At 58.5% G+C, this 25,993-nt stretch overlaps 1 protein-coding gene across 3 annotated transcripts in view; it reads right to left on the bottom strand.

Annotated features, from left to right (window-relative positions):
• The window catches only part of CELSR1 (cadherin EGF LAG seven-pass G-type receptor 1), a 145,784-nt gene that overhangs the window by 63,009 nt on the left and 56,782 nt on the right, over positions 1–25,993 (bottom strand). For all 3 annotated transcript variants that reach the window (XM_086403292.1, XM_086403293.1, XM_086403294.1), the window contains exons 3-5: positions 6,310–6,532; positions 753–868; positions 282–370 (exon numbers count right to left, since the gene is read on the bottom strand). In XM_086403292.1, the coding sequence (XP_086259418.1) occupies positions 282–370; positions 753–868; positions 6,310–6,532 (428 nt within the window). The remainder of the gene's footprint in view (positions 1–281; positions 371–752; positions 869–6,309; positions 6,533–25,993) is intronic.

A 25,993-nucleotide genomic window follows, 5' to 3' on the forward strand; every position in this document is an offset into this window, starting at 1 on the left:
TGAAACTGTGTTTGAATGGCCTGGGATTTCAGCCCCCAGTAATGGCTCAGCTGAGGCAGCCGCAATGAATAAGCTCTTTCTGCGTCCTGCCCTGGGGGTCGGGTGATCTCTGGGGTCCCAGCGCTCCCTGAGGGAGTATCTGCCACACCGCAGGGCTTGGGTATCTTCACACAGACCCTCAACAGATGCTCGTTTCCTACGTAACTCTGCCACCCGGCATGCTTATCTGCACCTCGGCGCACGGGCCGGGGCTGCCGGCGGGGCAGGCGGGGGATGCCTACCTTGTTGTAGTACTGCAGCTGCACGGCGTGCCAGCGCCCGTCACTCACGCCCCCGGGAACCTGCGGCGCCACCGTGGTCGTGGTCTCGCCTGCGGGGCCGGAGAGAGGAGCAGTGAGCAGAGCCCCAAGGCGAAAAGGCCTTCTGACCCTCTGGACCCGCGTTCTCCCCAGCAACCGGGAAGACGTTTTCAACGGCTTTGTCAATATGTTCATCCTACAGAGGGCGCAGGATTCCCCAGTCTCTGGACACTGGAGCTGTGCCTACAGCATTATAAACAGCGCTGCAATGAACATCTTTGTGCGTTCGGGGATCCCCCCCCGCGCCCCCACACCACGGGACGGATTTCCAGGTGGAGAACCAGGGATCGGCACGCTAGAGGGCGCTGTTGCAGGATGGGGTGGTTTTAACCAACAAAGTGCCTGGGATGCAGCCCGAGGGCAGCTTCTTCCCGCACAGGAAGCTTTCTTTACCTGCCGAGAAGGTGAGCTGCACCTGCTCGTCCACAATCTCCAGGGCGATGAAGTCGTGCTTCTCGTTGAAGCGGCCGTTATACAGCAGCAGCGCGTTCCTCTCCTGAGTGGCAAACCTTGGGGGCAGAACACATCACACAATGAATGAACCCAGGGTGGAATCTGCAGGTGGCCGGGGGCGGGGCGCCCAGGGCGACCGGCCCAGCCAGAGTGGGTAACAGCACAGGCCACGCTCAGCCAAGACCCTGGTCCTGGGACTCTCTTTCACATCAGAAGTTGACAGCCCAGGTGGAGCTAGTGGTAAAGAACCCGCCTGCCAATGCAAGAGACACAAGAGATGCGGATTCGATCCCTGAGTCAGGAAGACCCCCTGGAGGAGGGCATGGCGACTCACTCCAGTATTCTTGCCTGTAGAATCCCATGGACAGAGGAGTCTGGCGGGCTACAGTCCATGGGATTGCAGAGTTGGACACGACTTAACATACAAATAGCACAAATCCTGATTAACGACGTTCTTTTCTGGAAGGAGCAAAGCAGATTCTGGGGGGAGCTTGGTTACCACCACCTCCGTATGATGCTCTAGGAGGGTGACACAGACGCTCTACCAATGGGGAATGTCTGGGCACTGAACACAGGCAGGGTGCCTGCTGCTCAGGGGGGCAGACTCACGCGTGCCCCCAGGGCACGGGAAGCAGGTGCCGATGACCAGCTTAGGCCGGAGCCCCTCGTCTCCACCACCCAGCCACGCTGGGTCCCTCTGCCCTTTCCCTGCCCCCGGAGGGGCCTCCGCACCTGCTGCCTCCTGCCCGGGGGTGAACTCCCCGCCTCTGCAGGCCTCCCAGGCATCGCTGCAGTTGTGTTTTCCCAACTCGTTTTATCTAAACTGTGCCCCGCCCACAGTCTATCACGCCACTCATTTCATTTCTGAAATTGTCCTGCTTCTTTGTTCCTTTAGGAGAACACGTGCTCCTGGGACTTCCCTGGCAGTCCGGTGGTTAAGACTCCAAGGTTCCACTGCAAGGGCGAGGGTTTGATCCCTGGTCGGGGAACAAAGATCCCGCAGGCTGAAAAACTTTTTAAAATAAAAAAATGTTTACAAAAGGACAAGTGATCCTTTAAAGGGAGGGATGATGACTCTCATTCACAACTGCATTTCCAAGACCAAACAAGAAAGATCTGGTCCAGGAGAGTGTGTGACACCCATGTGTTGCATCCATGCATGGATGGGGCTCCCGTGAACCAACAGACGCGTGAAAATAGTCTTGTCAGACTTGAAGCACCGAGAGTAAAAAACCACTTACTCCGACAAGAAACAAAGAGCCTCAGAAATCTCCTCCTACCCAATAGGAGACCGCTACCATCAGAGCCGAGGGTCCCCGACACACCCCGACACCTCCTGGACTCCATGGTTACAAAGAACCCGCAAATCCCAGGGGAAACACAAGACTGTTTCCTGAGACAGCTGGGTGTCCCTCTCCCCCAAGATTAAGTGGGGAAAGTCCTTTCTTTGATTCCAGGTCAGTTACCCTCTCGTGCAGCAGGGGTCTGTGGGAGCCAGTGTTGAGCCCTGACCCCAGCTCCCACTCCTTGAGGTGCCCAGAACTGACACCTCCCGCCCACAGCTGGCAGCCCCTCGGTTTAGAGGCAGCGGGCGCCAATGACAACCCAAACAATACCTGCAGAGCAAAATGTGGAGCCAGCAGGCAGAAGAAGAGAGGAGCTGAATTAACAGCGGCTCTCTTCCTGAGACCCGCGGGCCGCACCTGCTCCCCTTCTGCAGGTCTGACAGGTGTGGGTTTCTCTTTGGACCAGGGTGGGAGCCGGTGCAGAGGGTCAGTGCGGGAGGGTCCTCAGGGGTGGGCCCCCTGCACTGCCAGGATGGAAGAGCTAACGAAGAGCCCTGGGGCCCCGGGCAGGGTCTGAACAGCGCCAAAGAAGAAAGGCCAGAAACAGAAACCGCAGCCTGGAGAGGGGGCCGGGCAGCAGAAAGGACAAAGGAGGCGGGCGGGGGCGCCCACTCGAGCCCAGGCCCTGGGCAAACAGAGCCAGAAAGGGGAGACGCAGCTTCCAGAGAAACTGCCTGAAACAAAAGCCCTGGGCCGGTGCCCCAGCCCACCTTTCTCATGGCGCAGCCCCCAGCAGGCAGGGGGCCAGCTCCTTCCCGGCCCGGCCCACGCTCTGGGGGACTTTTCACATTCTGCTTTTGATGCAGAACGCTCCCTGGTTTGGCGTCACCTGGACACCTTAGCCATCATCAGGCCCATGGGAAACTGTCCCTAAATTGTTGTCACATGATCACCTAAAGTACTGCACTTCCCGAGCAGAGACACAGGCTGAATTAGAGGGACGCTGAATTAAACACGACTGCTCTTCAGCTTCTGAGTCTGGAGCTGCCAGATTTCCTTTGCCAGTTTCTGCATCCGTGGGCCACCCCCCCCCAACCCCAGGACTTCCGGCCACCTTTCAGGTCAGCCCCCTGCAGCTTAGTGGCTGCGCTGCCCTCGATGGAGGGCTGCTGGCCATGCCCAGTGGTGAGCGGCCACGGCCACAGAGACAGCAAAACCACCCGGAGCAATGAATCTGCCAGAAGACACAGGGCACCTCTGACCTGGGGGTGGGCACCCACAGGAGCCTGCTTAACATCCAGGCACATGGCACGCAGAGTTGCCGAGGGTGCCAAAGAGGAGCCCTTGTTTTGGAGGCTGTGCCCACTCGGTGGCCTCCTGTGCACAGGGCTTACGGGCAGGGGAGGGACTGGGCTGGGAGCAGGCGGGGCCGGGACCAGGGCCTGGCACGGAGGCCCTGTGAGAGGGTGGGAGGGCAACAGCACATGCCAACTCATGTGCGCCCTCTCCACACCCTGGAGAGGGACCCTGGTTCGCTGGTTTACAGGCTGTGGTGGCGCCGCGAACCGTGCACCAAGATGTCAGCAATCACCCCCAACAGCAGGCTCCACACGGCCCAAACCTCGCAACTGCCCTTGGAATCAAACACCACTCCAGCCTTGCGGTCGGGCCAAGGGGCCGACCAGAGCTGTGTCTCCCACTCTCCTTCCAAGTTGCCGGGAAAGGGGGCGATGCTCAAAGGATCCAGGACAGGCACGCTCACGGATGAGGGCCGCTCTTGCTCTTTCATTAAAGCTGGCCTCCGAGGAAGATTCAGGAAGGGGGCTGAACGGGGAAATGCCTGCAGATTAGGATAAGCAGGCTGGCCACTGAGCAGTCCACGCTGAGGTCTGTGATGAGCTGGGCAGAGCCCAGAAGGTATCTCACCAGGGACCTGCGTCTGTAAACGGAATGCCCTCCAAGAGGACACATCTGTACCCAGTGCGAATGTCCAAGCCCGAGAACCTACCGGGGGGCTGGAGCTGGACAAGGTGTGCGGGCCCAGGTGGGTTTGGGGGCTCAGGGGTCTGCCCACCTCTGTAGAGCCCCAGCCGGCACTCCAGACCACTGAGAATGCCTGGAAGCTTTGCCCTCTGCAATTCAACCCCTTCCACCCCCACCGGGGGGAAGAGCCCCTGCTCTGGGAGGCCAGGAGGCCCCCCAGTGACATCTCCAGGCTACAGGTGGGGAACAGTAAGTGTTCACACCGTGTCGGCATGGAACTACCAGTCAGCCGCTCGTGGCCTCTGGGCCCCTGGGTGTCAGGACGCAGGATAAGAAGCCCGTGAGGAGCTTCTGGCCAGCGGGTGGACAGGCACGGGCACAGCAGTCCTGGGGCTGAAGCCCGGATCCCAGCCAGGGAACCCAAAGGGCCATTTAAAGGCTTCAAAGGACGAGCATCTGCTTCAGAGACTTGAGCCCAATCGAATGATCTGACAACCAGGAAAAAAAATATCAGGGCCAGGAATCCTGGCACCAGGCCCCCCCACCCGGCCGCCCAGTGTGGGGGATGGGTTTACAGCGAGCAGATTTGGGCCACAATGTAGAAAACTCGCCAATGTACAAGCCCCGTGTTAACTGTGTGTCCTCCACAGGACCTTAGGGGCAGGCAGGGTGGACGGCAGCCTGATCCCGCAAGCAGGGGCATCGGAGGCTGAAGGCAGCAGTCGAGCAGGCGATGGCCAAGCCTGGACGGCCAGCACTGGAATGCAGGCGTGGCCGGCCTGCTCACCGGGCTTCCTGAAGGAAGCAGCGGGAGACGGGATGGGGGCAGGCGGGAGGGGCCGAGGAAACACCCACGCAGGGCTGGGCGGGGCCAGAGCATCAGGAGGTGAGGGCGGCCCCCGCCAGGATCGGGGTCACAGGGGTCAGCACACAGAGGCCGCCGAGTGCCGTATTCAGAAGCTGGGTTTCACCCCGGGTGGCAGGCGGGCCTGGATCCCCCTGGCGCAGGCTGAGAGTCGAGGACACCACAGCTGTCAGCAGAGGGGAGGATGGTGGCCCAGGCCAAGATGCTGGAAACTGGGAGAGAAGCGGCCAGACAGGGAGACATGGGGGTGAAGGACTCAGAGGACCTGAGTGCAGTGGCAGAGGGTAGATAGGGGAGGGCTTCCCCGGGTGGGGCAGGACCCTCAGGAGAGGAGCTGTGCCATCCTGCCCCAAGAGGCCCCGAGCTCCAAAGGGCAGCTCAGAGCAAGCATCTGGTTCTGGGGCACACGGATGGCGCACTCCCATGAAGACTGTGTCCCCAAAGACTGCGTCCCCAAATGCTCACCAAACACAGAAAACACCTTATTCTACTAAGTTGGACTTGAGAAAAATCTTTACAGTAGATCTTAAAAATTAAAAGTTAAATCCAAATTCTCTTGGAGAAAAAGATGAAAAAATACAAGAATGGCCCGAGCGTGCAGTCCACCTGCTCCCGGTTACGGGTTAAGGGCCCAGGGCTGAAAGGGGTGAGGCCACTCGCCCTTGTTACCCAGCTCGCCAGAGACCTCACAGGAGCCCACACTGAGTCTGAGTCCCAAGCCCTTGCCCCCTATTTCTGGGCACTTGGATGGCAGAGGTGCCTGTGTGGTGACAGGTGGGCAGCACCAGGGCGTCTGGGCTGGCTTCACAGGCGTGGGAGCTGGGCAAACAGGGCCCCAAGCTCGTTAACGCTCTGCTGTTGCCAACTGGAAATTTCTCACTTTCGAATCAGGGGAAAGTGAAGTGAAAGTGAAACTCACTCAGTCGTGCCGGACTCTTTGCGACCCCATGGGACTATACAGTCTATGGAATTCTCCAGGCCAGAATACTGGAGTGGGGAGCCTTTCCCTTCTCCAGGGGATCTTCCCAACCCAGGGACTGAACCCAGGTCTCCTGCATTGCAGGTGGATTCTTCACCAGCTGAGCTACCAGGGAAGCCCAAGAATACTGGAGTGGGTAGCCTATCCCTTCTCCAGCGGATCTTCCCGACCCAGGAATCGAACCGGGGTCTCCTGCGTTGCAGGCGGATTCTTCACCAGCTGAGCCACAGGGGAAGCCCCTGAATCAGGGGCCACACCCTCTATTTGCACGGGGTCCTGCAGGCAGCACCGGCCAGGGCGACCGCGGATGCAGGGCCGGAGGGCCGCCCCGAGACCCAAGACCACACCCCAACCTCCAGCACGGGCGGGGACGCGGGCACTCACGCGAGGGCCACGGTGAAGTGGAAGCGCTGCCTCAGGCCCCGGAAGGTGACGAAGGACTGCGGCGGGAAGCTCCGGGTGGTCACCTCGCAGTAGGGCCTCTCGAACGCGCCAGGGGGGCACACGCAGTGGAAGCCGCCGATGAGCAGGTTCACACAGGTGCCCCCGTTCTTGCACACGCCGTGGGCGCAGCGGCCGGAGCGCGCGTTCACCTCGCAGTGCTCGCCTGGGGGGACGGAGCGGGAGAGAGGGGGTCACATGGCAGCCTGGTGGGGGGAGGAGGAGGGGAGGGGAGGGGGAGGGGAGGGGCACCCCACCCGTTCTGAACCCCCAGCTGAGCCCGGCGCTCTTCCAAGAGCCCCACCTAGAAAGACAGAATGCTGAGAGGGCCCCGTGCCCTCCCCACACCCACGTCTGCATGATGGCTGGGCATCCCGGGGCTCGTCAGAGACCCAGGAGCCGGCCAGGGTCATTCAGAGCGCCCCCAGCCCCTCACCTCCCACGCAGACCCACTGCCCCCCTGACCATGCTGGGCTCTGATCCTGTAATCAAGTCTGTCCTGCACACTGGCCCCCAGCTGTGCTCCAATGGCCTCCCTGTGGCCTAACTGCCCCCAACCCCCCCAACCCCCCCCCGACCCCCGCTACCCCCGTGGCAGGGGAGTTCTGGAAGCTTCCACTGACCAGGGAGCCCAGGCTGACCGTCTCTGCCCCAGAGGCCTACCAGACCCAGGCTGCCCATCAGTGGTGAGGCCGCCGCGGGGGCCTGGCTGCATGACCCTCACTCCCTGGAACACAGCCGGGCCTGCGTGTCACAGGGTGGGCATCACTGACCCTCACAGACCCACAGACCAACAGGCGCTTCCAACAGCCGGAAACTCCCCAGCTCTCACCCATATTTTCACCAGGTACTGAGTTTTAAATGAACGCATTTAAAAAAATTTTTTGGCCGTGCCACTCAGCATGTGGGATCTTAGTTCCTCAACCAGGGATCGCACCCACGCCCCTTGCAGTGGAAGCGTGGAGTCCTAACCACCGGACCACCAGGGCGGTCCCTTAATGAATACATTTAAAATAAGAGTATTACATTCACACACTAAAAAAAAATCACCATGTAAACAGTGAGGCCTGGAAAATCCTCAGTCTCTTGCAGGTCCCACCGGAGGAGACAGGAGAGCGGGGTGCCCTGCCGCCCGCATGTGGGCTCAGGGCCAGGGGTACCGTGGAGACCCTGCCTGTGGGCACTCAGAGCTTCTCCTCTTTCCTCCCAGTGGCTGCACAGTCTTCTGTTAGAGGACCCCATCAGAACCCAAATCACCGATGTTTCTCCTTCTACTGCTGATGGACAGGTAGGCTGCTTATAACTCGCTTTTACTGCAGACCACTTTTTAAATTATTAATTATTTGTCTCTGGCTGCGCTGGGTCTTCGCTGCCGCAAGGGCTTTCTCCAGTCGTGGTCACCAGGCTTCTCACTTCGGCGGCTTCTCCCATTGCGGAGCGCAGACCCTGGAGTACAGGCTCGGGAGTCGCGGGGTACGGGCCCCGCTGCTCCGTGGCACATGGGGGCCTCCCGGATCAGGGATCAAACCCGTGACTCCTGCCTCGGCTGGCAGGTTCTTTGCCACTGAGCCACTGAGGAGGCCCCCGCGGATAACTTTCTGATACACGTCCTTGGTGTGTTTTAAGAATATCTCTCCAGAGAAAATTCCTGAAAGTGGTGAATCAAGGTACGCACTTGATAAGTATTTCCAAACTGCCCTCCACAAAAGGATGCACAAACTCATATATCCTCACCAACACAGGGTGGTGATCAATCTGTAAAATATTTTATATTTCTGACAAATGAACCTCCAAGATGTTTTATTTGCATTAATTTTTGCTGAGGTGCAACATCTGCCCAAATTTTACTGGCAACATCCTTTTCCTTTCTCTGAACTGCCCGATGATTCCTGCGTTTATTTTTCAATCAGATGGTTGGTCTTGTTTTATTCTGTATACAAGCTCCTTGTAAATTTCAGAAATTATGTTCTACCATTTCTATGACAACTCCCTCCTGGCTTAAGTTTAACTGTCAATTTATTTTTGTATTTGTGGCACATAAAAATATTATAGGGCTTCCCTGGTGGCCCAGTGGTAAAGAACATAAATATATAAATACAAGTATAATATACATTTTTATAATACAAATATAAAGCCTGGCAGTGCAGGAGACATGGGTTTGAACCTCGGGTCAGGAAGATCCCTTGGAGTAGGAAATGGCAACCCGCTCCAATATTCTTGCCTGGGAAGAAGCAAGCCCTCCAGGCTCCTCTGTCCATGGGGTCAGAGAGTCAGCTGTGACTGAGTGACTCAACAACAGCAACAGAAGTATTACATCTGGGTGCAGTCACACTGATCAATCTTTCCTTTGTGATGCTAGAGCTCTCGGGTATGAAGAGATAGGACACTCAGAGCTCGGTGGCACCCAGCATCAGGAGCCTGGGTGCACAGAGGCAGTGTCACCCTGGAACTGGAGTCACCAGGGTCCTCAGACACGGGTGTCCCTGGGTGCCCTTCTGTGCCTCTTCAACACTGAACTGTGCGAATACATTCCCGACTGTCTCAGTCTGCTCGGGCCTCCATCACAAAATACCTTAGGCCAGGGGCTTAAGTGATGAAATGTATTTCTCACGGCCCTTGAGGCTGGAAGTCCCAGGGAGATCGGGGTCCCAGCATGGCCGGGCTCCCCCGAGGGCTCCCTCCTGGCTGCCCTCTCGCTCTGTCCTCACAGAGCCCGTCCTCCACAGCTGTGCACCGGGAGACACAGGTCTCTGTCGTCTCTTCTTTGGAGGACACTGACCCTATCGGATGGGGGCCCACCCTCATCATTTACCTGAACTACTTCCCTGCGGGCCCCACCTCCAGCTACAGTCCTACTGGGGGCTAGGGCTGCAACCTGTGAATTTGGGGGCAGGGCGGATGCAATTCAGACGGTAGCAGTCACATATGAGTCAATTGGGAATGTGAACAAACTGGATGGTGATATTAAAATTTATCATCAGCTTTTTAAACTTCAGCGGCGGTGGGTCTTGGTTACAGCACACGATATTCGCTGCGTTAATCCAGGATCTTTCCTTGCCGCGCACGGACTCGAGTTGTGGCACACGGGCTGAGCTACTCTGTAGCATGTGGGGTCTTAGTTCCCCAACCAGAGACGGAACCCGCATTCCCTGAATTGCAAGGTGGATTCTTAACCACTGGACCCCGAGGGAAGTCCCGATCATTAATTCTTGGATATAGTGGAGAGTGGGTACCCCACTGTGTGTACCCCACGTGCCCCGCCAGGACAGAGGCTCTGGAGGGCTGGGTGACGACCACTCACAGCTGCGACCCTGCACTCAGACCCTCCCCCCGAAATTCCTCACCCACAGTGGCATGGCCCCCGCTGGGGCAGCTCACAGCCAGCAACAGCTCCACAGGGAGATGGGGAAGCTCAGCCCCGTGGCCCAGGGCAGCCTCCTCTGCACTGCATCGCCAGAGCTGAGATGTGGGGTCACAGAGGCCTCTGCTGCTGCACTGCTGAGGCCCAGCCTCTCCTCTGGGCAGCCCCGTGAGCCCCCGTCCCCAGCCCCTGCCCAGGCGTGGCTCCTGGGAAGGCGGATCTCGGGCCTTGGGGTCTGTTTCTCAGGGAGGCCAACCTCTGAACGTTCTTATTTTCGAGAGCTTGGTAACTGACAGGTGTAAGAAAACTCCATCCGTCACTGAGAGGGAACGCTTCACAAGAGCTTATTTTTGAGGAGCAGGTGAAACTGATCTGTAATTAGCACGACAATCCTCGGAAACAAGCGGGGCACCAGGGAAATCTGAATTTCCTCTTCTTCCCCGGAGTATCTTCCTCCCCAGGTTGTGACAGCTGAGGACACACAACTTGCTAAGCGAAGGTGACCCAAACACAGCCCCTCAAACACAGGCAGGAGAGTTTCAACCGCTGAGCTCTTACTGAATTTCATAACCGCACACGGACCACCAGGCCAGGGGCCCAGGCCGAGCCCCCACCCAGGGCTGTGTCCACCCCCAGGGCCTGGCAGGGTCAGGCGGATTTTTTTTTCCATCCCCTTCCTCCCCACCAGGCAGGGAAGGGAGAGACCACAAGCCTACCCAGGACACCCACCTGCTCTCCCTTAGCAGGCAGCTGCCCCCAAATGACTTGTGAGCAGAGGTTTCACACGCTGCTTGGAAAGGAGAGGCCCACCCAGCCGCACACCCCACTCTGGGCTCCACCATCGGGGCAGACCCTCTGGTCTCCCCGCCGGCTCTGGGGTCACCAGGGCGCCCCACCCCGCCCGCCACAGACGCCAGGCAGGCTGTGCACACACACGCGCACGTGGGCACGCATAACCTCACACACATGCACACACGCGCCCTCACTCACACCCAGTCACACGCTGCTGACACTCGCACCGTCACACACACGCTCACGTTTTCACAAGCATTCACACCCACACACGCATTTGCACCCTCACACCTGCCCTCAGCCACACGCACACACATGCACACACACGCACACACACTCTCACACTCTCACACTAAGCCCTGCTCCTGGCCCCTTCCCAGGTGGGCGGCTCGCAGCCTTCTTAAATTCTATTCATTAATTGTAAATGCTTAGCCGAAGGTGTATTTGTTCTTCATTCACTTCAGATTCTCTAATCTCCCCTTTTAAAATCCATGTGACGTCTGGGACTGTTTGCTCTCCAAGTCCCAGCTTGGCGGGTTGAGGGCCAAGCACAGCGTGTTCTGAAGTAATAAAGCGGCAGTGAGAGGCCGGGGAGGGCTGCGCTCCCTAAGCCGTGACGGCAAACAAAGGGGGGCCTGGCCGGCCCTCCCCACGGCGCCCGGAACCCTGCCCTGCTGGGCTCGCCCCGGTGGTCAATGTCACCGGGAGGCAAGCGCAGCCCCGCCCCCACCAAGGCCACAGCGGCGGCTCACGGGCTCTGCCCTCGAGCCAACGGGACGTCTGGACCCCTCCACCTCCCGCAACCAACCGGCTCCCAGCTGCCTGGGCCCAGAGAAGGAGGGCCCTGCACAGAGAGCGAGCGTGCCCTCCGTTCAGTTCTGAGGCCTGCATTTGACTCTGCCCGCCGTACTCCTGCTCACGGGTGGTTTTCCAGCAGCTGCCGGGAAGCCTGGGTCCTCAGGCGGCCCCGGGGAAGGGAGGACAGCCCAGCAGGATGTGTGCTGCCGGCGGCCCCGCAGCCGCTCAGCCCGCTGCTGCAGGGCCTCTGCCGTGCTGCAGAAAGGGCGTGCTGCCTTGCGGGGTTCCTCCATTCCTCTGCTTAACCCATCGTGCAACTTTAAATCAACTGCAAATAAAGCTCAGTTGCCGTGAAATTATTTGTTTTAAGCACAAAAGGTTTTTCTTTTCTCATAGGTAGTTGTATTTGTTTCCTGGGTCTGCTGTGACAATACGGCAAAGCAGAGGGCTTAAAGGGAACAAAAACGAATTCTCTCGTAGATCTGGGGGTGTCAGCAGGGCCACCTCCCTCTGCAGGCTCCAGGGGAGCTCCTTCCCGCCTCCTCCAGCTGTCAGGCCCCCCCCACCCCTGTTCCTGGGGTTGTGGCCTCCGCATCCCTCATCTCTGCCTCCGTGGTCACGTGGCTATCTTCCCTGGGTCTCGTCTCCCCATCCTCTCTCTTATAAGGACTCCAGTCACTGGGTTCAGGTGGACCCCGAGTCCGGGACGATGTTCACTAATCACTGGGAGCCTTACGGATTACACCTGGAGAGATCCTGCTTCCAACATTCTGAGGTTCTGGACATGAACCTGGGGGGACACCATCCAGCCCCCTGCTGGCCTCTGCGTCCGCCCTAAAACCGCTCTCCCGGTAAACGCTGCCTCAGGGGCCTGCACCCGAGCCTGCAGGGCTGCGATCCCGGTTTCTCAGGGACCCGGTGACTCACCGGCTCTGGCTTCCCTGACCCCCGGGATGCTCTTTCCGGCCTCCCCAGCCGGCCAGCGAGGGGCCAGCTCCGCAGCTCCACGGCCACACCTCGGGCCCCTTCTCTGGGCCGACACCCGCCCACCCGCTCCTCCCATTCTTGCCCCACAAACCCAGGCCTCAGACCTGTCTCCCCAAACCAAGTCTGTTCTCTGGGTCCCCCACCCAGGGAGGGTCCTGCGGCCACCACGGAGGATGGTGGCCAAGAGCCCTGGAGCCACCCACCCCTCCTCCCTTGTCCTCACCAGTGCAGCCCTAGGGCCCAAGTCACCCCCAGGAACTGAGTCACCCCCAGGAACTGAGTCACCCCCAGGGCCCGAGTCACCCCCAGGGTCCGTGCCACCCCCAGGGCCTGAGCCACCCCCCAAGCCCGAGTCACTCGCCTCCACTGTCGGTCATACCCCAGTCTAAACCAGCCCGATCTGCACAACCGCCACGACCACCCCTGGGCCTCTGGGCCCCCCGCAGCGGCTCAGCGCCTCATAGATCTGCTGGCTCCCCACAGAACACCCAGGGGAGCTTTCCAGAAAGCCCACCTGGCTCCCAGCCAGTCCTGCCGCTCCACAGAGACCCTCCGCCTCGGGGAGCCAGACACATACCTGCCCAGCCGACACCAGCTCCTCACCTCCCAGGCCAGCCGCACGGTCACCCTCCATGAAGGGCGGCCGCGGGACTCATTAGACTAACGGAGGCCGAACACACTCACACACACTCACTGCTATCAGCAATCACTCCGCGGACACTGCCTTCTCTGGGCCTGGCATCTGCGTACACACTCACACACGCTCACTGCTATCAGCAATCACTCCGCGGACACTGCCTTCTCTGGGCCTGGCATCTGCGTACACACTCACACACGCTCACTGCTATCAGCAATCACTCCGCGGACACTGCCTTCTCTGGGCCTGGCATCTGCGTACACACTCACACACGCTCACTGCTATCAGCAATCACTCCGCGGACACTGCCTTCTCTGGGCCTGGCATCTGCGTACACACTCACACACACTCACTGCTATCAGCAATCACTCCGCGGACACTGCCTTCTCTGGGCCTGGCATCTGCGTACACACTCACACACACTCACTGCTATCAGCAATCACTCCGCGGACACTGCCTTCTCTGGGCCTGGCATCTGCGTACACACTCACACACACTCACTGCTATCAGCAATCACTCCGCGGACACTGCCTTCTCTGGGCCTGGCATCTGCGTACACACTCACACACGCTCACTGCTATCAGCAATCACTCCGCGGACACTGCCTTCTCTGGGCCTGGCATCTGCGTACACACTCACACACGCTCACTGCTATCAGCAATCACTCCGCGGACACTGCCTTCTCTGGGCCTGGCATCTGCGTACACACTCACACACGCTCACTGCTATCAGCAATCACTCCGCGGACACTGCCTTCTCTGGGCCTGGCATCTGCATACACACTCACACACGCTCACTGCTATCAGCAATCACTCCGCGGACACTGCCTTCTCTGGGCCTGGCATCTGCGTACACACTCACACACGCTCACTGCTATCAGCAATCACTCCGCGGACACTGCCTTCTCTGGGCCTGGCATCTGCGTACACACTCACACACGCTCACTGCTATCAGCAATCACTCCGCGGACACTGCCTTCTCTGGGCCTGGCATCTGCGTACACACTCACACACGCTCACTGCTATCAGCAATCACTCCGCGGACACTGCCTTCTCTGGGCCTGGCATCTGCGTACACACTCACACACACTCACTGCTACTAGCAGTCACTCCATGGACACCACCTTTCTCTGTCCTGGCATCGCCCAGACACACTCGCACACGCTCACTGTTATCAGCAGTCACCCCGTGGACACCGCCTTTCTCTGGCCTGGCACGTCTTCTCTAGTCTCTACAGATGACTCTCCGATGCCCAGATGCAGACCCACTTCAGGCACCCACATTCCTCTGGAGGTTTCGCCCACCTGGGCAGGGCCAGGGCGCCCAGGTCAGACTCTGATGGGCCCAGAATTCTCCATCCCAGCCTGTCCCAGCCCCAGGGTGACACCCACTGCATGACTGTCCCTCAGCCTCTGTCTCCCCAGGCTCTGGGGGAGGGGCACTGCCTGTCCGAAGGTCAAGTCAGAATGCCCAGCACACAGAGGGTGCCTGGTGAACGCCCGGCATGCAGCAGGTTCTGGACGAGTGCCTGTGAGATGAAGTCATAAAATGCCAGGACTTCCCCACGTGCAAGCTGGTGACGACTGCTTGTACAGAATTATAAAACTTGCAAAATTCACATGTTTGGTTCAAATGATGTCGGGAAAGATGTTGATGTCATGAATGAAGAATTAATTCTACAGATAAACATGACTTTTTTAAAATAAAAAAGGCAGTGAGAACTCTGAGCATGCCAGTTTCAGATGAATGGGGCTCCCTGTACAGGCTCTCACCCCTGGGTTCCAGGGGCGAGACCCAGGCCAACCCTAGGGCCCTATGGGCACCTGAACAGGGTACTTTTCGAGGCAGACGTTCCCGCTGACTTGTTCAAACCACACAGGAATCCACTTCCGTGTTTCCTTAACTGTATCCTCTATGCAGTGGTGACCTGGCAGATCCCAATGGCCGGCCCTCAGGGGAAAGCCCGGATTCCCATGGTGGATGTACCCCCATCACAGCCAGCTTGGCACCACAGAACTCAGAGTAGGGAAGAGACATGATGTGATGGTTTTTAATTCTTAAAATCATCTTCAGTTCAGTTCAGTCACTCAGTCGAGTCCGACTCTTCACAACCCCATAGACTGCAGCACACCAGGCCTCCCTGTCCATCACCGACTCCCAGAGTTCACCCAAACTCATGCCCATCGAGTCGGTAATGCCATCCAACCATCTCATCCTCTGTTGTCCCCTTCTCCTGCCTTCAATCTTTCCCAGCATCAGGGTCTTTTCAAATGAGTCAGTTCTTCACATCAGGTGGCTGAAGTATTGGAGCTTCAGCTTCAACATCATCATCTTACTTCAGGCAAATAACTTGGATCAAATTCAGTGAGCCCTCTATCTTTAATTTATATGTATATGTATGTGTATATATATATATATATCTTACAAGAAACACTATTTCACTGTAATAAATGTTTTCAGTTACGTTTGCTTATCAAGATTTAACTTCAGTTTTCCTCTTCTAGGAATTCTCATTTAAAATAAATTTGGATTTCCAAATTTGTTTCAAGCGTCCCAGTGCCCTGCTTGGGCTCAAATGTTGCTCCAAGTCTCCCTAACCCTGGGGAAGACCCCCTGCTGCTCCTGTGCGGCCCCTGTCCACTATGACTGCCAGCCTCACCCCACAACAAGGATCAGGCTCACCCGAGCAGACCCACAGCTGTGCTCCATACTGCACACAGCACCGCAACCCCTGCCCACAGGGTCCGGGACCCAGCCTCCTGCTCACGGTGGCAAGGGCACAATCCCACAGAGACCACTGTGGGATCCCCACCTCCTAAAGAAGCATTCTTAGCTGCAAAAGCTGAGGCCCCTCTGGCTGCCATGGCCTCACACACGTCCCCACCATGGGATGCCTGTCCTGCCCAGGCTTGACGCTGGGGGCTGCGGGACACTGCCTGCCTGGACCCCAGCCCGAAGTGCCAGAACCACAGACCCCAGGTTGGAGGGCCTTAAGTCCTTGAGAGAAGCCCCAGATGCACCGAGCTTACACGGGCTCGTGTGCAAGGCAACTGTGCTGACAGCTCAGGGTGACAGGGGACAGGGGAGCCTCACAGCCCCTGGTGTGGGAGCTCTTACACGCCCCCATCTTACAGGCGGGAAACTGAGGCCCAGCAGAGTGTTTGTTGGTGTGTGCATGCTCTTTGCATGGACATGTAATGTGGGTGTGTGTGCATGCGTGTGTATGTGACGTACATGTGTGTGTATGTGATGCGTGCAGCATGTGCATGTAATGTGTGTGTGATGCGTGCAGCATGTACATGTAATGTGGGTGTGTGTGCATGTGTATTGTGTGATGTACATGTGTGTATATGTGGTGTGTGTGGCATGTATATGCAATGTGTGTTTATTACGTCTATTATATGATGTTTGTGTGTATATATGACGTGTGTGTGGCATGTACATATAATGTGGGTGTGTATTGTGTGATTTGTGTGTCTATTATGTGATGTGCATGTGTGTATATCTGTGACATGTGTGTGGCATGTATATGCAATGTGTGTGTATTCTGTGATCTCTGTGTGTCTATTATGTGATTTGTGTGTATATGTGATGTGTGTCGTATGTATATGTAATGTGTGTGGCATGTATATGTGATGTGTGTGGCATGTATGTGTAATGTGTCTGTGTGGTGTGTGTATGTGATATTGTGTGTATGCGCGTGTGTGTGTATTGTGTGATGTGTCTATTATGTGATGTGCATGTGTGTATATGTGGTGTGTGTATAATGTGCGTGTGTGGTGTGTATATGTGATGTTGGATGTGTGCACGCGTGTGTGTGTATTGTGTGATGTGTCTATTATGTGATGTGCGTGTGTGTATATGTGGTGTGTGCATAATGTGCGTGTGTGGTGTGTATATGTGATGTTGGGTGTGTGCACGCGTGTGTGTGTATTATGTGATGTGTCTATTATGTGGTGTGCGTGTGTGTATATGTGGTGTGTGTGTGGCGTGTACATGTGATGTGGGGCGTGTGCACGTGTGTGTGACCGTCACGGCAGGTCTGGGAGCCGAGGGACAGGGCAGGAACCAGGAGATGCTGATGTGACTGTGGTCCCGCCAAGAGGCGCTTCAGAAGGGCCAGGTCTGCCCCGATGGGGCGAGGGGAGGTGAGGCGCTGGGGGCCGGCAGGGGGGGCTGCGTAGCCAGGCCGAACCCCCAGCCCTGAAGGAGGGCAGGACGGGGCCCAGGAGGGGAAGGGCGAGTAGAGGCTTGAGGCCACCAGCGTTTCGATAAAGAGACAGCTGCCGCCTGGTCCTAAGCAGCAGCTCAGGGCTGCCAACTAAAGAACCAGACCCCACGGCAAGCCACCCAACCATGCTCACGGGGGCAGCTTCAGCAGCGGGAGCGGAGACAAGGGCAGGGTCCTGCAAAGGTTAAACCCTGAGAAAATCGGCCCATCCACCCTGCCTTCCTCCCAGCCAGCCCCCGCAGGCCGCTGCAGTGGACAGATGTCCCGAGCAGACTCCTGACCACTGCCTCAGTTTCCCCGGCTGGAAACCCACCCCCCCACTGAAGGCGGGAGCTCTGTCTGTGGCCCCGGAACTATCCAGGCCCCTTGGAGGCCAGGGTGCAGGTGAGATGAGTTGATTCCGTGAAGCTCTGAGCTGCACACCTGGCACGCGGGGCTGTCATGTGTGTCACACATGTGGACATGTCACACATGTCCACCTGCTAGGAACTGGCTTCCTGACACGAGGTGCTCTCTGTCCACCCCTTGCACCCCAAAGCCCTGCTCCCCGCTCCTCCAGCCTCTCCCCTCCCACTCTGAGTTTCAGGGCTGCTGGATTGTCTCATCTTCTGGCCCTGCCCCCGAGCCTCCTCCCCCAGTGGGCAAGGCAGCTGGGAAAGGCCTCCCAGAGGCCAGAAACCGGAAGCCCAGACCATGGCAGGCCTGTCCTGGGCTGGGCCTTGGGCTGACTTCACTACTGTCTCTGAAGCAAATTCCCAGAACCCCGGCACACCCATTTTTTAAAATATAAATTAAAAAATGCATTCCAGCAGCAAAGAAAAGTGATTCCAACTCACCCTCAGCTCCTGGCTGTGAGTCAAGAGTCACCTACACACCCGAGGGGCTGGAACCCGGAGAACCTGAAAAGTCACTGTGCTTTCCAACTTCCTGGTACAGGGACGGCCCAGCCCGCAGCCACACTTGGGGACCCTCTGTTCAGAAAACGGGTGCTCTCCCTACCCCCTGATGTCCTCTGGGGGGTGGGGGGAACAGAAAATAGCCAACCTGAGGTCAGCTAAACGGTGGCTCCTGAGAGACGTGTCCATATTCTGACCCCCGGCACCTGTGAACATCACCCCACGGGGCAGACGAGTGAATATCACGTCACATGGCGCGAGACGGGATTAAAATAAGCATCTGGAGATGAGACCCCCTTGTTACCCAGAAGGGCCCTCTGCAATCGAGAAAGAGGAGCAGCTGGGGTTTGCAGCCCACATGAGGATGGGGCAGAGGCCACTGTGGAGGATGGAGCCCGAGCCCACCGCAGCTGAAGGAGGCAAACGGACCCGCCCCGGGCCCCCAGCACCTGCTGGGGAGGGAGGCGGCCACGCCCACACCCTGATTCAGAGTGCTGGCTTCCGGATCTGTGAAAGGATGAATTTCTGCTGTGTCGGGCCGCCCCGTCTGGTCTTCAATTCCTGCAGCCACGGGAAACCACGATAAATCCTAAACACACCACAGAGGCCAGCCTGACTCAGCAGAAGTTTCCTCCTGGGCACAGTCCCAGGAGAAAGCAGCACACCTGACACCTTTCAGCATCTCCAGAAACCTCAGTAGACCCAGGGCCGCGGAAGAGAGAGTGCCCCGTGTCCCCCAGGCCCTCGTGGTGCCCGGCGGGCAGCTGCTAAGGACCCAGGAGGTGCCAAATGAACACGCAGGGCCTGAGGCAAGGTGCGCCTGGCGACCAGCGGAGGTGCCACTGAGCTGACCACCAGGGCCTGAGCACACAGAACCCCATCCTGGCTCCTCACCAGGTGCTTCCGCCTCCAACAGCAAAGGCAGGGTCCTCCCCAGCCAGGGATGTGGGCTCAGCTGGGGGCCCAGGATGAGGCAGAGCCGGGCGGAGGGTCCCACCCCAGGCAGACTGGCCACCGCCAACATCCCCTGGGGCCTGCTGGGAGGCAGGTTCATGCTGCCCTGTGGGCTGACAGTAGGGCTGCCCAGGGCTCCCCTGTGTCCTCCTGGGCCTCTGCAGGCCTCTCTCCAGAGACCAGAGGTCCCCGCTTTGGAGCCCCAGGGATGGCCAGCCTGTGGCCGGGGAATCTGTCCTACAACGTCCTGAGGACCAGCCCCAGGACAGCATCTCAGACTCAGGCCTGCAGTTCAGTTCTAATGACATGGGCACCTCTGAGGGCGGGGGCACGGGCGGGCCCGGGAACCTCTCGCAGAGAGGATGGGCTTGTGCGGGATGGGTGGCAGAGACCCCACGCCCCGGGGGAGACGGAGGTGCAGGGCTTGGCCCTAGGCTGCTGCGTGGGGGTGAGGGGAGAGGCCTGGAGGCCGGGCTGGGGGTCCCCAGTGACCACGGGAAAGATCCTGTCGGTGGACAGTCAACCTGCAGCTGTGGGGGCCAAGCCGGAAAGGGGCGTGCCCAGCACGTTATCAGTTTGTGGGGAAAGCATGCCGACTCTGGAAGAGCGACGTGTCCAGACTCGGCCGGAGTGCTCACTAAAACCTTAATCACGGCGCGGAGTAGCGGCTGAGCCGCCGGTGGTTCAGGTTCCCCTTCCCGCACGGTGCCAGGAGGAGCGGGGACAGTGTCTGGGGACGGAGCCACGTCCCGAGCAAGAACTCACGTTCTTCAGTCGCCGCTTGGAGTCGGGACAGCCGCGCCGCCCTGGCTGACACACACGGCCTCCTCAGCTGCGCCCGGCCACCCGCAGAGAAGTCACCCCGCCACCCCGGCTACCCAGCAGAGAAGTCACCCCGCCACCCCAGCCACCCAGCAGAGAAGTCGCCCCGCCACCCCAGCCCCGCAGGCCCCTGGCCCGGGGAGACGTCAGCCTGTCCACACCAGGGGCAGGGCTCAGGGTGGGCGACGGGCAGCTGTGTGAGCAGAGACCGCTCTCTGTGGGGACGTCCGGGGTGGCCGCTCTTGGGTCAGGGGCTCAGACTGGACTCCCAGCAACACTCGTGGGCGGCCCTCAGTCCACGTGGTGCCTCCACAGAAACAGAAGGGACCCTCCACCCCCCACGTCAGTGCCCACGGCAAAGGCCTCGCGTGCGCATCCCCACACAAGCACCAAGTGAGCGCCAGGACCCGGGCGCGGTGGCGGAGCACAGAGCCCCGGAGGCTCCCACCCTACCCGCTGGAGCCTGTGGGCACGTGCCCTCACCCCACGAAAGGCACTGGGCGGGTGTGGGTCAGGTAGGGACCCTAAGACTCGACACCGGGAGGCCAGCTGGATCCCCGGAGGCCCGAGGTAATGACCAGGGTCCTGGGGGTCGGGGGTCAGCGGGGAAACGGTGACAACAGAGGCAGAGGCCGGGGTGAGGGGGGAGCGTCACCAGTCACGCAGAGCAGGCAGCGCCCGGAAGCCGGACCCGGAGGGGGCTCCCCGGGGCCCCCGGAGCTCTGAGAATAAACCCGGGGTGAGGGGGGGAGCGTCACCAGTCACGCAGAGCAGGCAGCGCCCAGAAGCCGGACCCGGAGGGGGCTCCCCGGGCCCCCGGAGCTCTGAGAATAAACCCGCGTGGTTTAAGCCCCTCGTGTGTGGGACTTTATCACAGCGGCTGCAGGACACGAGCTGGGGGGAGGCAAGCCCAGCCCTTGCTCCTGTGGAGCCCGCCTTCCAGGTCTTTCCGCAGAAGCACGCACATCCGACACAGCCTGCACGTACGCAGGGAAGACCCTGGCAGGACCCGGCCAAGGAGCCCCGTCTCCCCCAGGACAGCAGGCGGGACGGCCCAGGGAGGCTCCGCCCGCACGTCCTCAGGCCGCTTCGCTCACTGCGGTCGGACACTTCAGTACCGACCTCTGTTTCTCAACAACTCAGGCCCTGCGCCCAGCTCACTGACCCACCTGGACGCCGGCTGGGTGGATGTGGGGAACGCTTGTGTTCCGGTGTCTAAAAAGAAAGTAAACCACAGAGGCCTGTCTGAGTGTCCTCTGGCCCAGCAGCTGCTGGACAAGCAGGTTGATAAGAAGTGGCCGTTACACCGACCCCCAGAAGCCCTGAGGCCAGTGGAACAGCGCCCCTCCACTCCCCAGACCTTACGTTTAAGCCCTAATCCCTGGTCTCGGGAATTAGTCTTCAAACAGGTTCTTGTAGATGGAATCAAGTTGTTGTTATTTAATTGCTCAGTCGTGTCTGACTTTTTGTGACCCCATGGACTGTACACCAGGCTCCTCTGTCCATGGGATTTCCCTGGCTAGAATACTAGAGAGGGTTGCCATTTCCTTCTCCAGGGGATAATCAAGTTAAAGTGAGATTATACTGGATTGATGAAGGCCCTGGTCTCATGACTCAGTTCAATTCACTTTAGTCTCTCAGTCGTGTCCAACCCCGTGGACTGCAGCACACCAGGCTTCCCTGTGTATCGCCAACTCCCAGAGCTTGCTCAAACTCCTGTCCACTGAGTCAGTGATGCCATCCAACCATCTCATCCTCTGTCGTCCCCTTCTCCTCCTGCCCTCAATCTTTCCCAGCATCAGGGTCTTTTCTAATGAGTTGGCTCTTCCCATCAGGTGGCCAGAGTATTGGAACTTCAGCATCAGTCCAATGACTGGTGTCCTTTTAAGATGAGGGAAATCTGGACATGGGGATAGAGCCCCCCAGGGTGGGGTGGGGGAGGCCATATGAAGACAGAGATGGAGCTGTAAGCCAAGGACCACCTGGGCCACCAGAAGCTAAGAAGCGGCAGGAAGGACTGTCCCCCGGAGCAAGTCCCCGCCAACTCCTTGATTTTGGACTTCCAGATACATTTCTGTTACTTTAAACCACCCAGTGTGCGGCCCTGTGACAGCAGGCCCAGGGAGCTAACAGGACCCCGAGGACCATCCTTCTCCCCAGAAACCATCTGGCTGTGCGTGGACACCCCGACCGGCGAGGAAGATGCTAATGCTGTGTGCCAAAAGTCCCAGTTTTGGGGAAAAGAATTCCATGGAAGAGAAAAGGAGCTCTCTGGCCAAATTTATCCTCACCGCAATGCCTCGAATATGATTTTAATGGAAAACAAAGTCTCCCAGAAGTGCAATAATTCCCCAGCTTTACGATAACGCACTCGAGAAATGCCTGCTATCCCCAACCAGGAAGCTGTAGATGCTACAAAGAGAGAAAACTGGAGTAATCCTGAGTATCTGGAAAGTACATCTTCCTAAGAAAGGATTCTGCCTCTGCTTTATTTGAGATTTTAATTATAGGCCAGATAATGATTTTCATTTCGAATGATACTTAACACTCGGGTTTAAGGACTAAATTCAACTTGACGGCGAACTCTTCCAAATGAGCTTTAATCCAGTAAACGGCAATAAGCGCAGCAAACGTATTTCTCTTGTGTCATGTGCCTGTCACCCCCAGGAGGAGGGCACAGCTCAGACGCACGGAGCGCTTTCCGTCTAACACGAGGGCACAGGGTCAGTGCGTCCCGGGAGCGCGGAGATGCCATTATGGTGATGAGAGATGCCGAGAGAACACTCAGAGGTGGGGTAAGCGTCATTTTTCACAGCAGAATCAGAGAAGCGCCAGAACTGACTTCAGTGTTTTCCCCATGAACAGAAAAGGTGACTCAATTTTTATGTTAACAGTTTCTCTGGCCTTGAACCTACACAAAATACCCTGGCCCTTGGGAGGTCACCCTGGGGACAGTCCAGGCCCCCAGCCTGGGGGAGGTCACTCTGAGGGACAGTCAGAGTCCCAGAAGGGCCCCCCTAGGACAACGGGACGTCCCACCCAGGGGTAGTTAGCACAAAGCTCAAACCCAGCACCACAGAGACGGTACTAAGTGGTCCCTGACCCTCTGATCCCCAATCCAGGCTAAGTCCGCTGGGGCACGCCTTTGACGACACAGGGTCCGGCAGCGTGGACGTCGGGAGCCCAGGGAGAGCTGGGCGCTTCACACACAGAGCAGGACTATTCGCTGAACCCTCTGAACGCAGAGGAGCGGCCCGGGGTCTAAACACAGAGGCTCAGGAATAAACAGGACCCTCCCCTCGTCCCCCGACATGCACGTGGCTGAGCTGTCCGGGAAAGCCCTCCTTCCCAGCTGACCTCAAAGCTCCCGCCTGCCCTGGTGAGAGGAGCCAGTCTTGCTCCTAGAAGGCCAGCAAGGGGCAGTGTGCTGGGCTGAGGTCAGTGTCCGAGGCTGTGGGGGAGGCTGAAGCTCTGCACCAAAGGGACCCTCTGGGCACCCACCCTACCCCAGGCGCCCGTGAAGAGCAGATAGCAGGGGCAGGGCCGGGAGGCTTAGCTTCAGGTTAAATATGAGGCATGGGGTTGGGCAGGGGGCACCCACTGTGAGCCCTGAACAGGCTGAAATGAGAAGCCAGGGTGGGGAGGCCAGGTGGGGAGGCTGGGTCGGGCACTGCAATCGGTGCTCGGGAAAGAGACCCCGGGGTCCGCCCACCCCCCACCAAGCTCTCCATCTGGGTGTCCCTGAACCGGGTGACAACCGTCCCCACCTCACGGGGTTGTGGCAGGCCTAGTAGACCACAGCCTGGGTGGACACGGTCTCCCCCATGGCAGTGAGGCGCGATCAGGCTGTTTAATTAGGGACACGAACACCAAGGGGCAGCGGGACCCAGGCTCAGAGTCACAGCCCGAGGCTCGCCCTGGCCCCGCCCAGTGGCAAGTCCTCCTTGGGAGGAGTTTGCCTCCCCCTGATGCTTCTGAATTGCGGTGCTGAGTAAGACTCTTGAGAGTCCCTTGGACTGCAAGGAGATCCAACCAGTCCATCCTAAAGGAGATCAGTCCTGGGTGTTCATTGGAAGGAATGATGCTGAAGCTGAAACTCCAATACTTTGGCCACCTGATGCGGAGAGCTGACTCGTTGGAAAAGACCCTGATGCTGGGAAAGATTGAAGGCAGGAGGAGAAGGGGACGACAGAGGATGAGATGGCTGGATGGCATCACCGACTCAATGGACAAGAGTTTGAGTGAACTCTGGGAGTTGGTGATGGACAGGGAGGCCTGGCGTGCTGCGATTCATGGGGTCGCAAAGAGTCAGACACGACTGAGCGACTGGACTGACCTCGGGAACAGGGGGACGCAGTGTGATTCTCCCGCTGCCACCGCTCAGAGACCCTTCGCACTTCACTTGGAACCCTTAGCGCCCTGCATGCAAAAGGCGCTTCTGAACAGATGTTGTGACATCAATGAAGCAAGAAAAAGGACTCGGTAAAGGTGAACCCGGCCATCCCGCCCTCAAGGGGTCCACAGGGTGGATGAGCCTGAGCTCAGAAGCCAGAGCACCAGCTTCAAATCCTGCCTCACCCTCACCTGGCTCTAGAGCAGGCCCGTTGCCGCCACCAGAACACTCCGGGGAGGACCGTTCTCTGTGGGAGGACCGTTCTCTGTGGGAGACGCCCCATGCCCTGGAGTGCACTGGGAGCACGCCTGGCCTCCAGCCACGGGCACCCCAACCCCCATCCTGGGATGTTGTCACGTGTCCCCTGGGGGCAGAATCTCCCCCACAGAGAACCTCTAGATGAGACACTTGAATGTCCTGCACCACAGGCTCTCCAGTTTTCGACTGGGGCCACGGAGCTGCTAGGAGGATCAGGGAAATGGGGTAGACTCGTCTGGAACAGGACAGCACACAGAAGGGCCCACCGAGTACCATCTTCAGGTTGCTGCCCTCCTGAGGGTCGTGGAAATATGCGGCTCACACCCCAAATGAGAGCAGATCGACCAACATGTAAACAGAGGGAGTTTCCAGGGAGATCAACAGTCACTGTTTCAGGAAGCCAGGGACCTCCTGGAAGCTCCCCAGAGCAGGGACAGCACTGGGCTGGAACCCAAGGGCGGTGATGACAGAGAGATGGCAGGTGCGGAGGAGAGGAGGCAGGAGGGATGGGCCACATGCGTGGGGAGTTTAACCAAAACCCAAGTCAAAGCCACGCTCTTCACAGGCCGGAGCGGACAGGGACCGAGATCCAGGAAACCGGCATGCGAGGTCGCCAGGCTGACCTCAATGCCTGCAGTCCTCTGTGCCCGTTCCCTCCAGAGCGGGGCCCCTGAAGACCCCAGCCAGGCCCCCACGCAGAGCTATGACAAGGAGAGATGCCTTCTCCCTAGAAGGACAGGGAGCCCTCGCTCCGGGGGCCCTGGAACTTCCTTGAGGCCAAAAGGGACGGAACAAACCCCAGGGAGCCGTCGGGGTATTTTTCCAGCATCAGATTCATGAGCTTTTCCTGAAATTAACTGATACCTTCCTTCACCCAGCTCATCTCCCGTCCGGCAACACAGGAAGCCAGGGTCCTCCGGCGGTCCTGGGCCCCTTCCAGCTTCCCTCCCGCCAGGCCGGAGCTCGCCTTACCCGGGAGCCAGTAATAAAACGCTGGTGACGACAGCACGGCTTTCACCAGGAATAAATGGGCTCAATTACCTCCAGCGAGAGAGCAGGGCTTCAAAGGGAGAGAGGAAGAAAGAGAGGAAGGGGGATGCAGGAGGAGTAATCAGTCTGACTCAGCCTTATCTCGGAGGGAAATGCGTACGACTACTCAGTACCAAGGACGTTCAGATGAGGCCCCTGCCCATCAGGACCTTTCAGCAGCGATGACACACCGGGTCATTCCCGGGCATAATTTCTCTAGAAATGACTCTGGTGATGAAAACGGAACTTGAGAAGTCTGGAAGTCCTTCCCACCAATAGGCTGATGCCTCTGTGGAGAGGACCCAGGGTCCACGGGTCCCCAGTGCCTCTGCTTACCCTGCCCAGACGTGGCCTCAAGCTCACATTTGGGATTTCTGGAGCCCAGGTCTGTGGCTGCGGCTACGAGGCCACGCTGGTCTGCTCAATCAGGACAGAGCACCCCCCACGCTGGCCATCTTGAAGATGAAGCC

This window comes from Bos grunniens, chromosome 5, assembly GCF_055505025.1.
Source record: "Bos grunniens cultivar Pamir isolate PY7600 chromosome 5, Bosgru_T2T1.0, whole genome shotgun sequence".
Classification (NCBI taxonomy): Eukaryota; Metazoa; Chordata; class Mammalia; order Artiodactyla; family Bovidae; genus Bos; species Bos grunniens.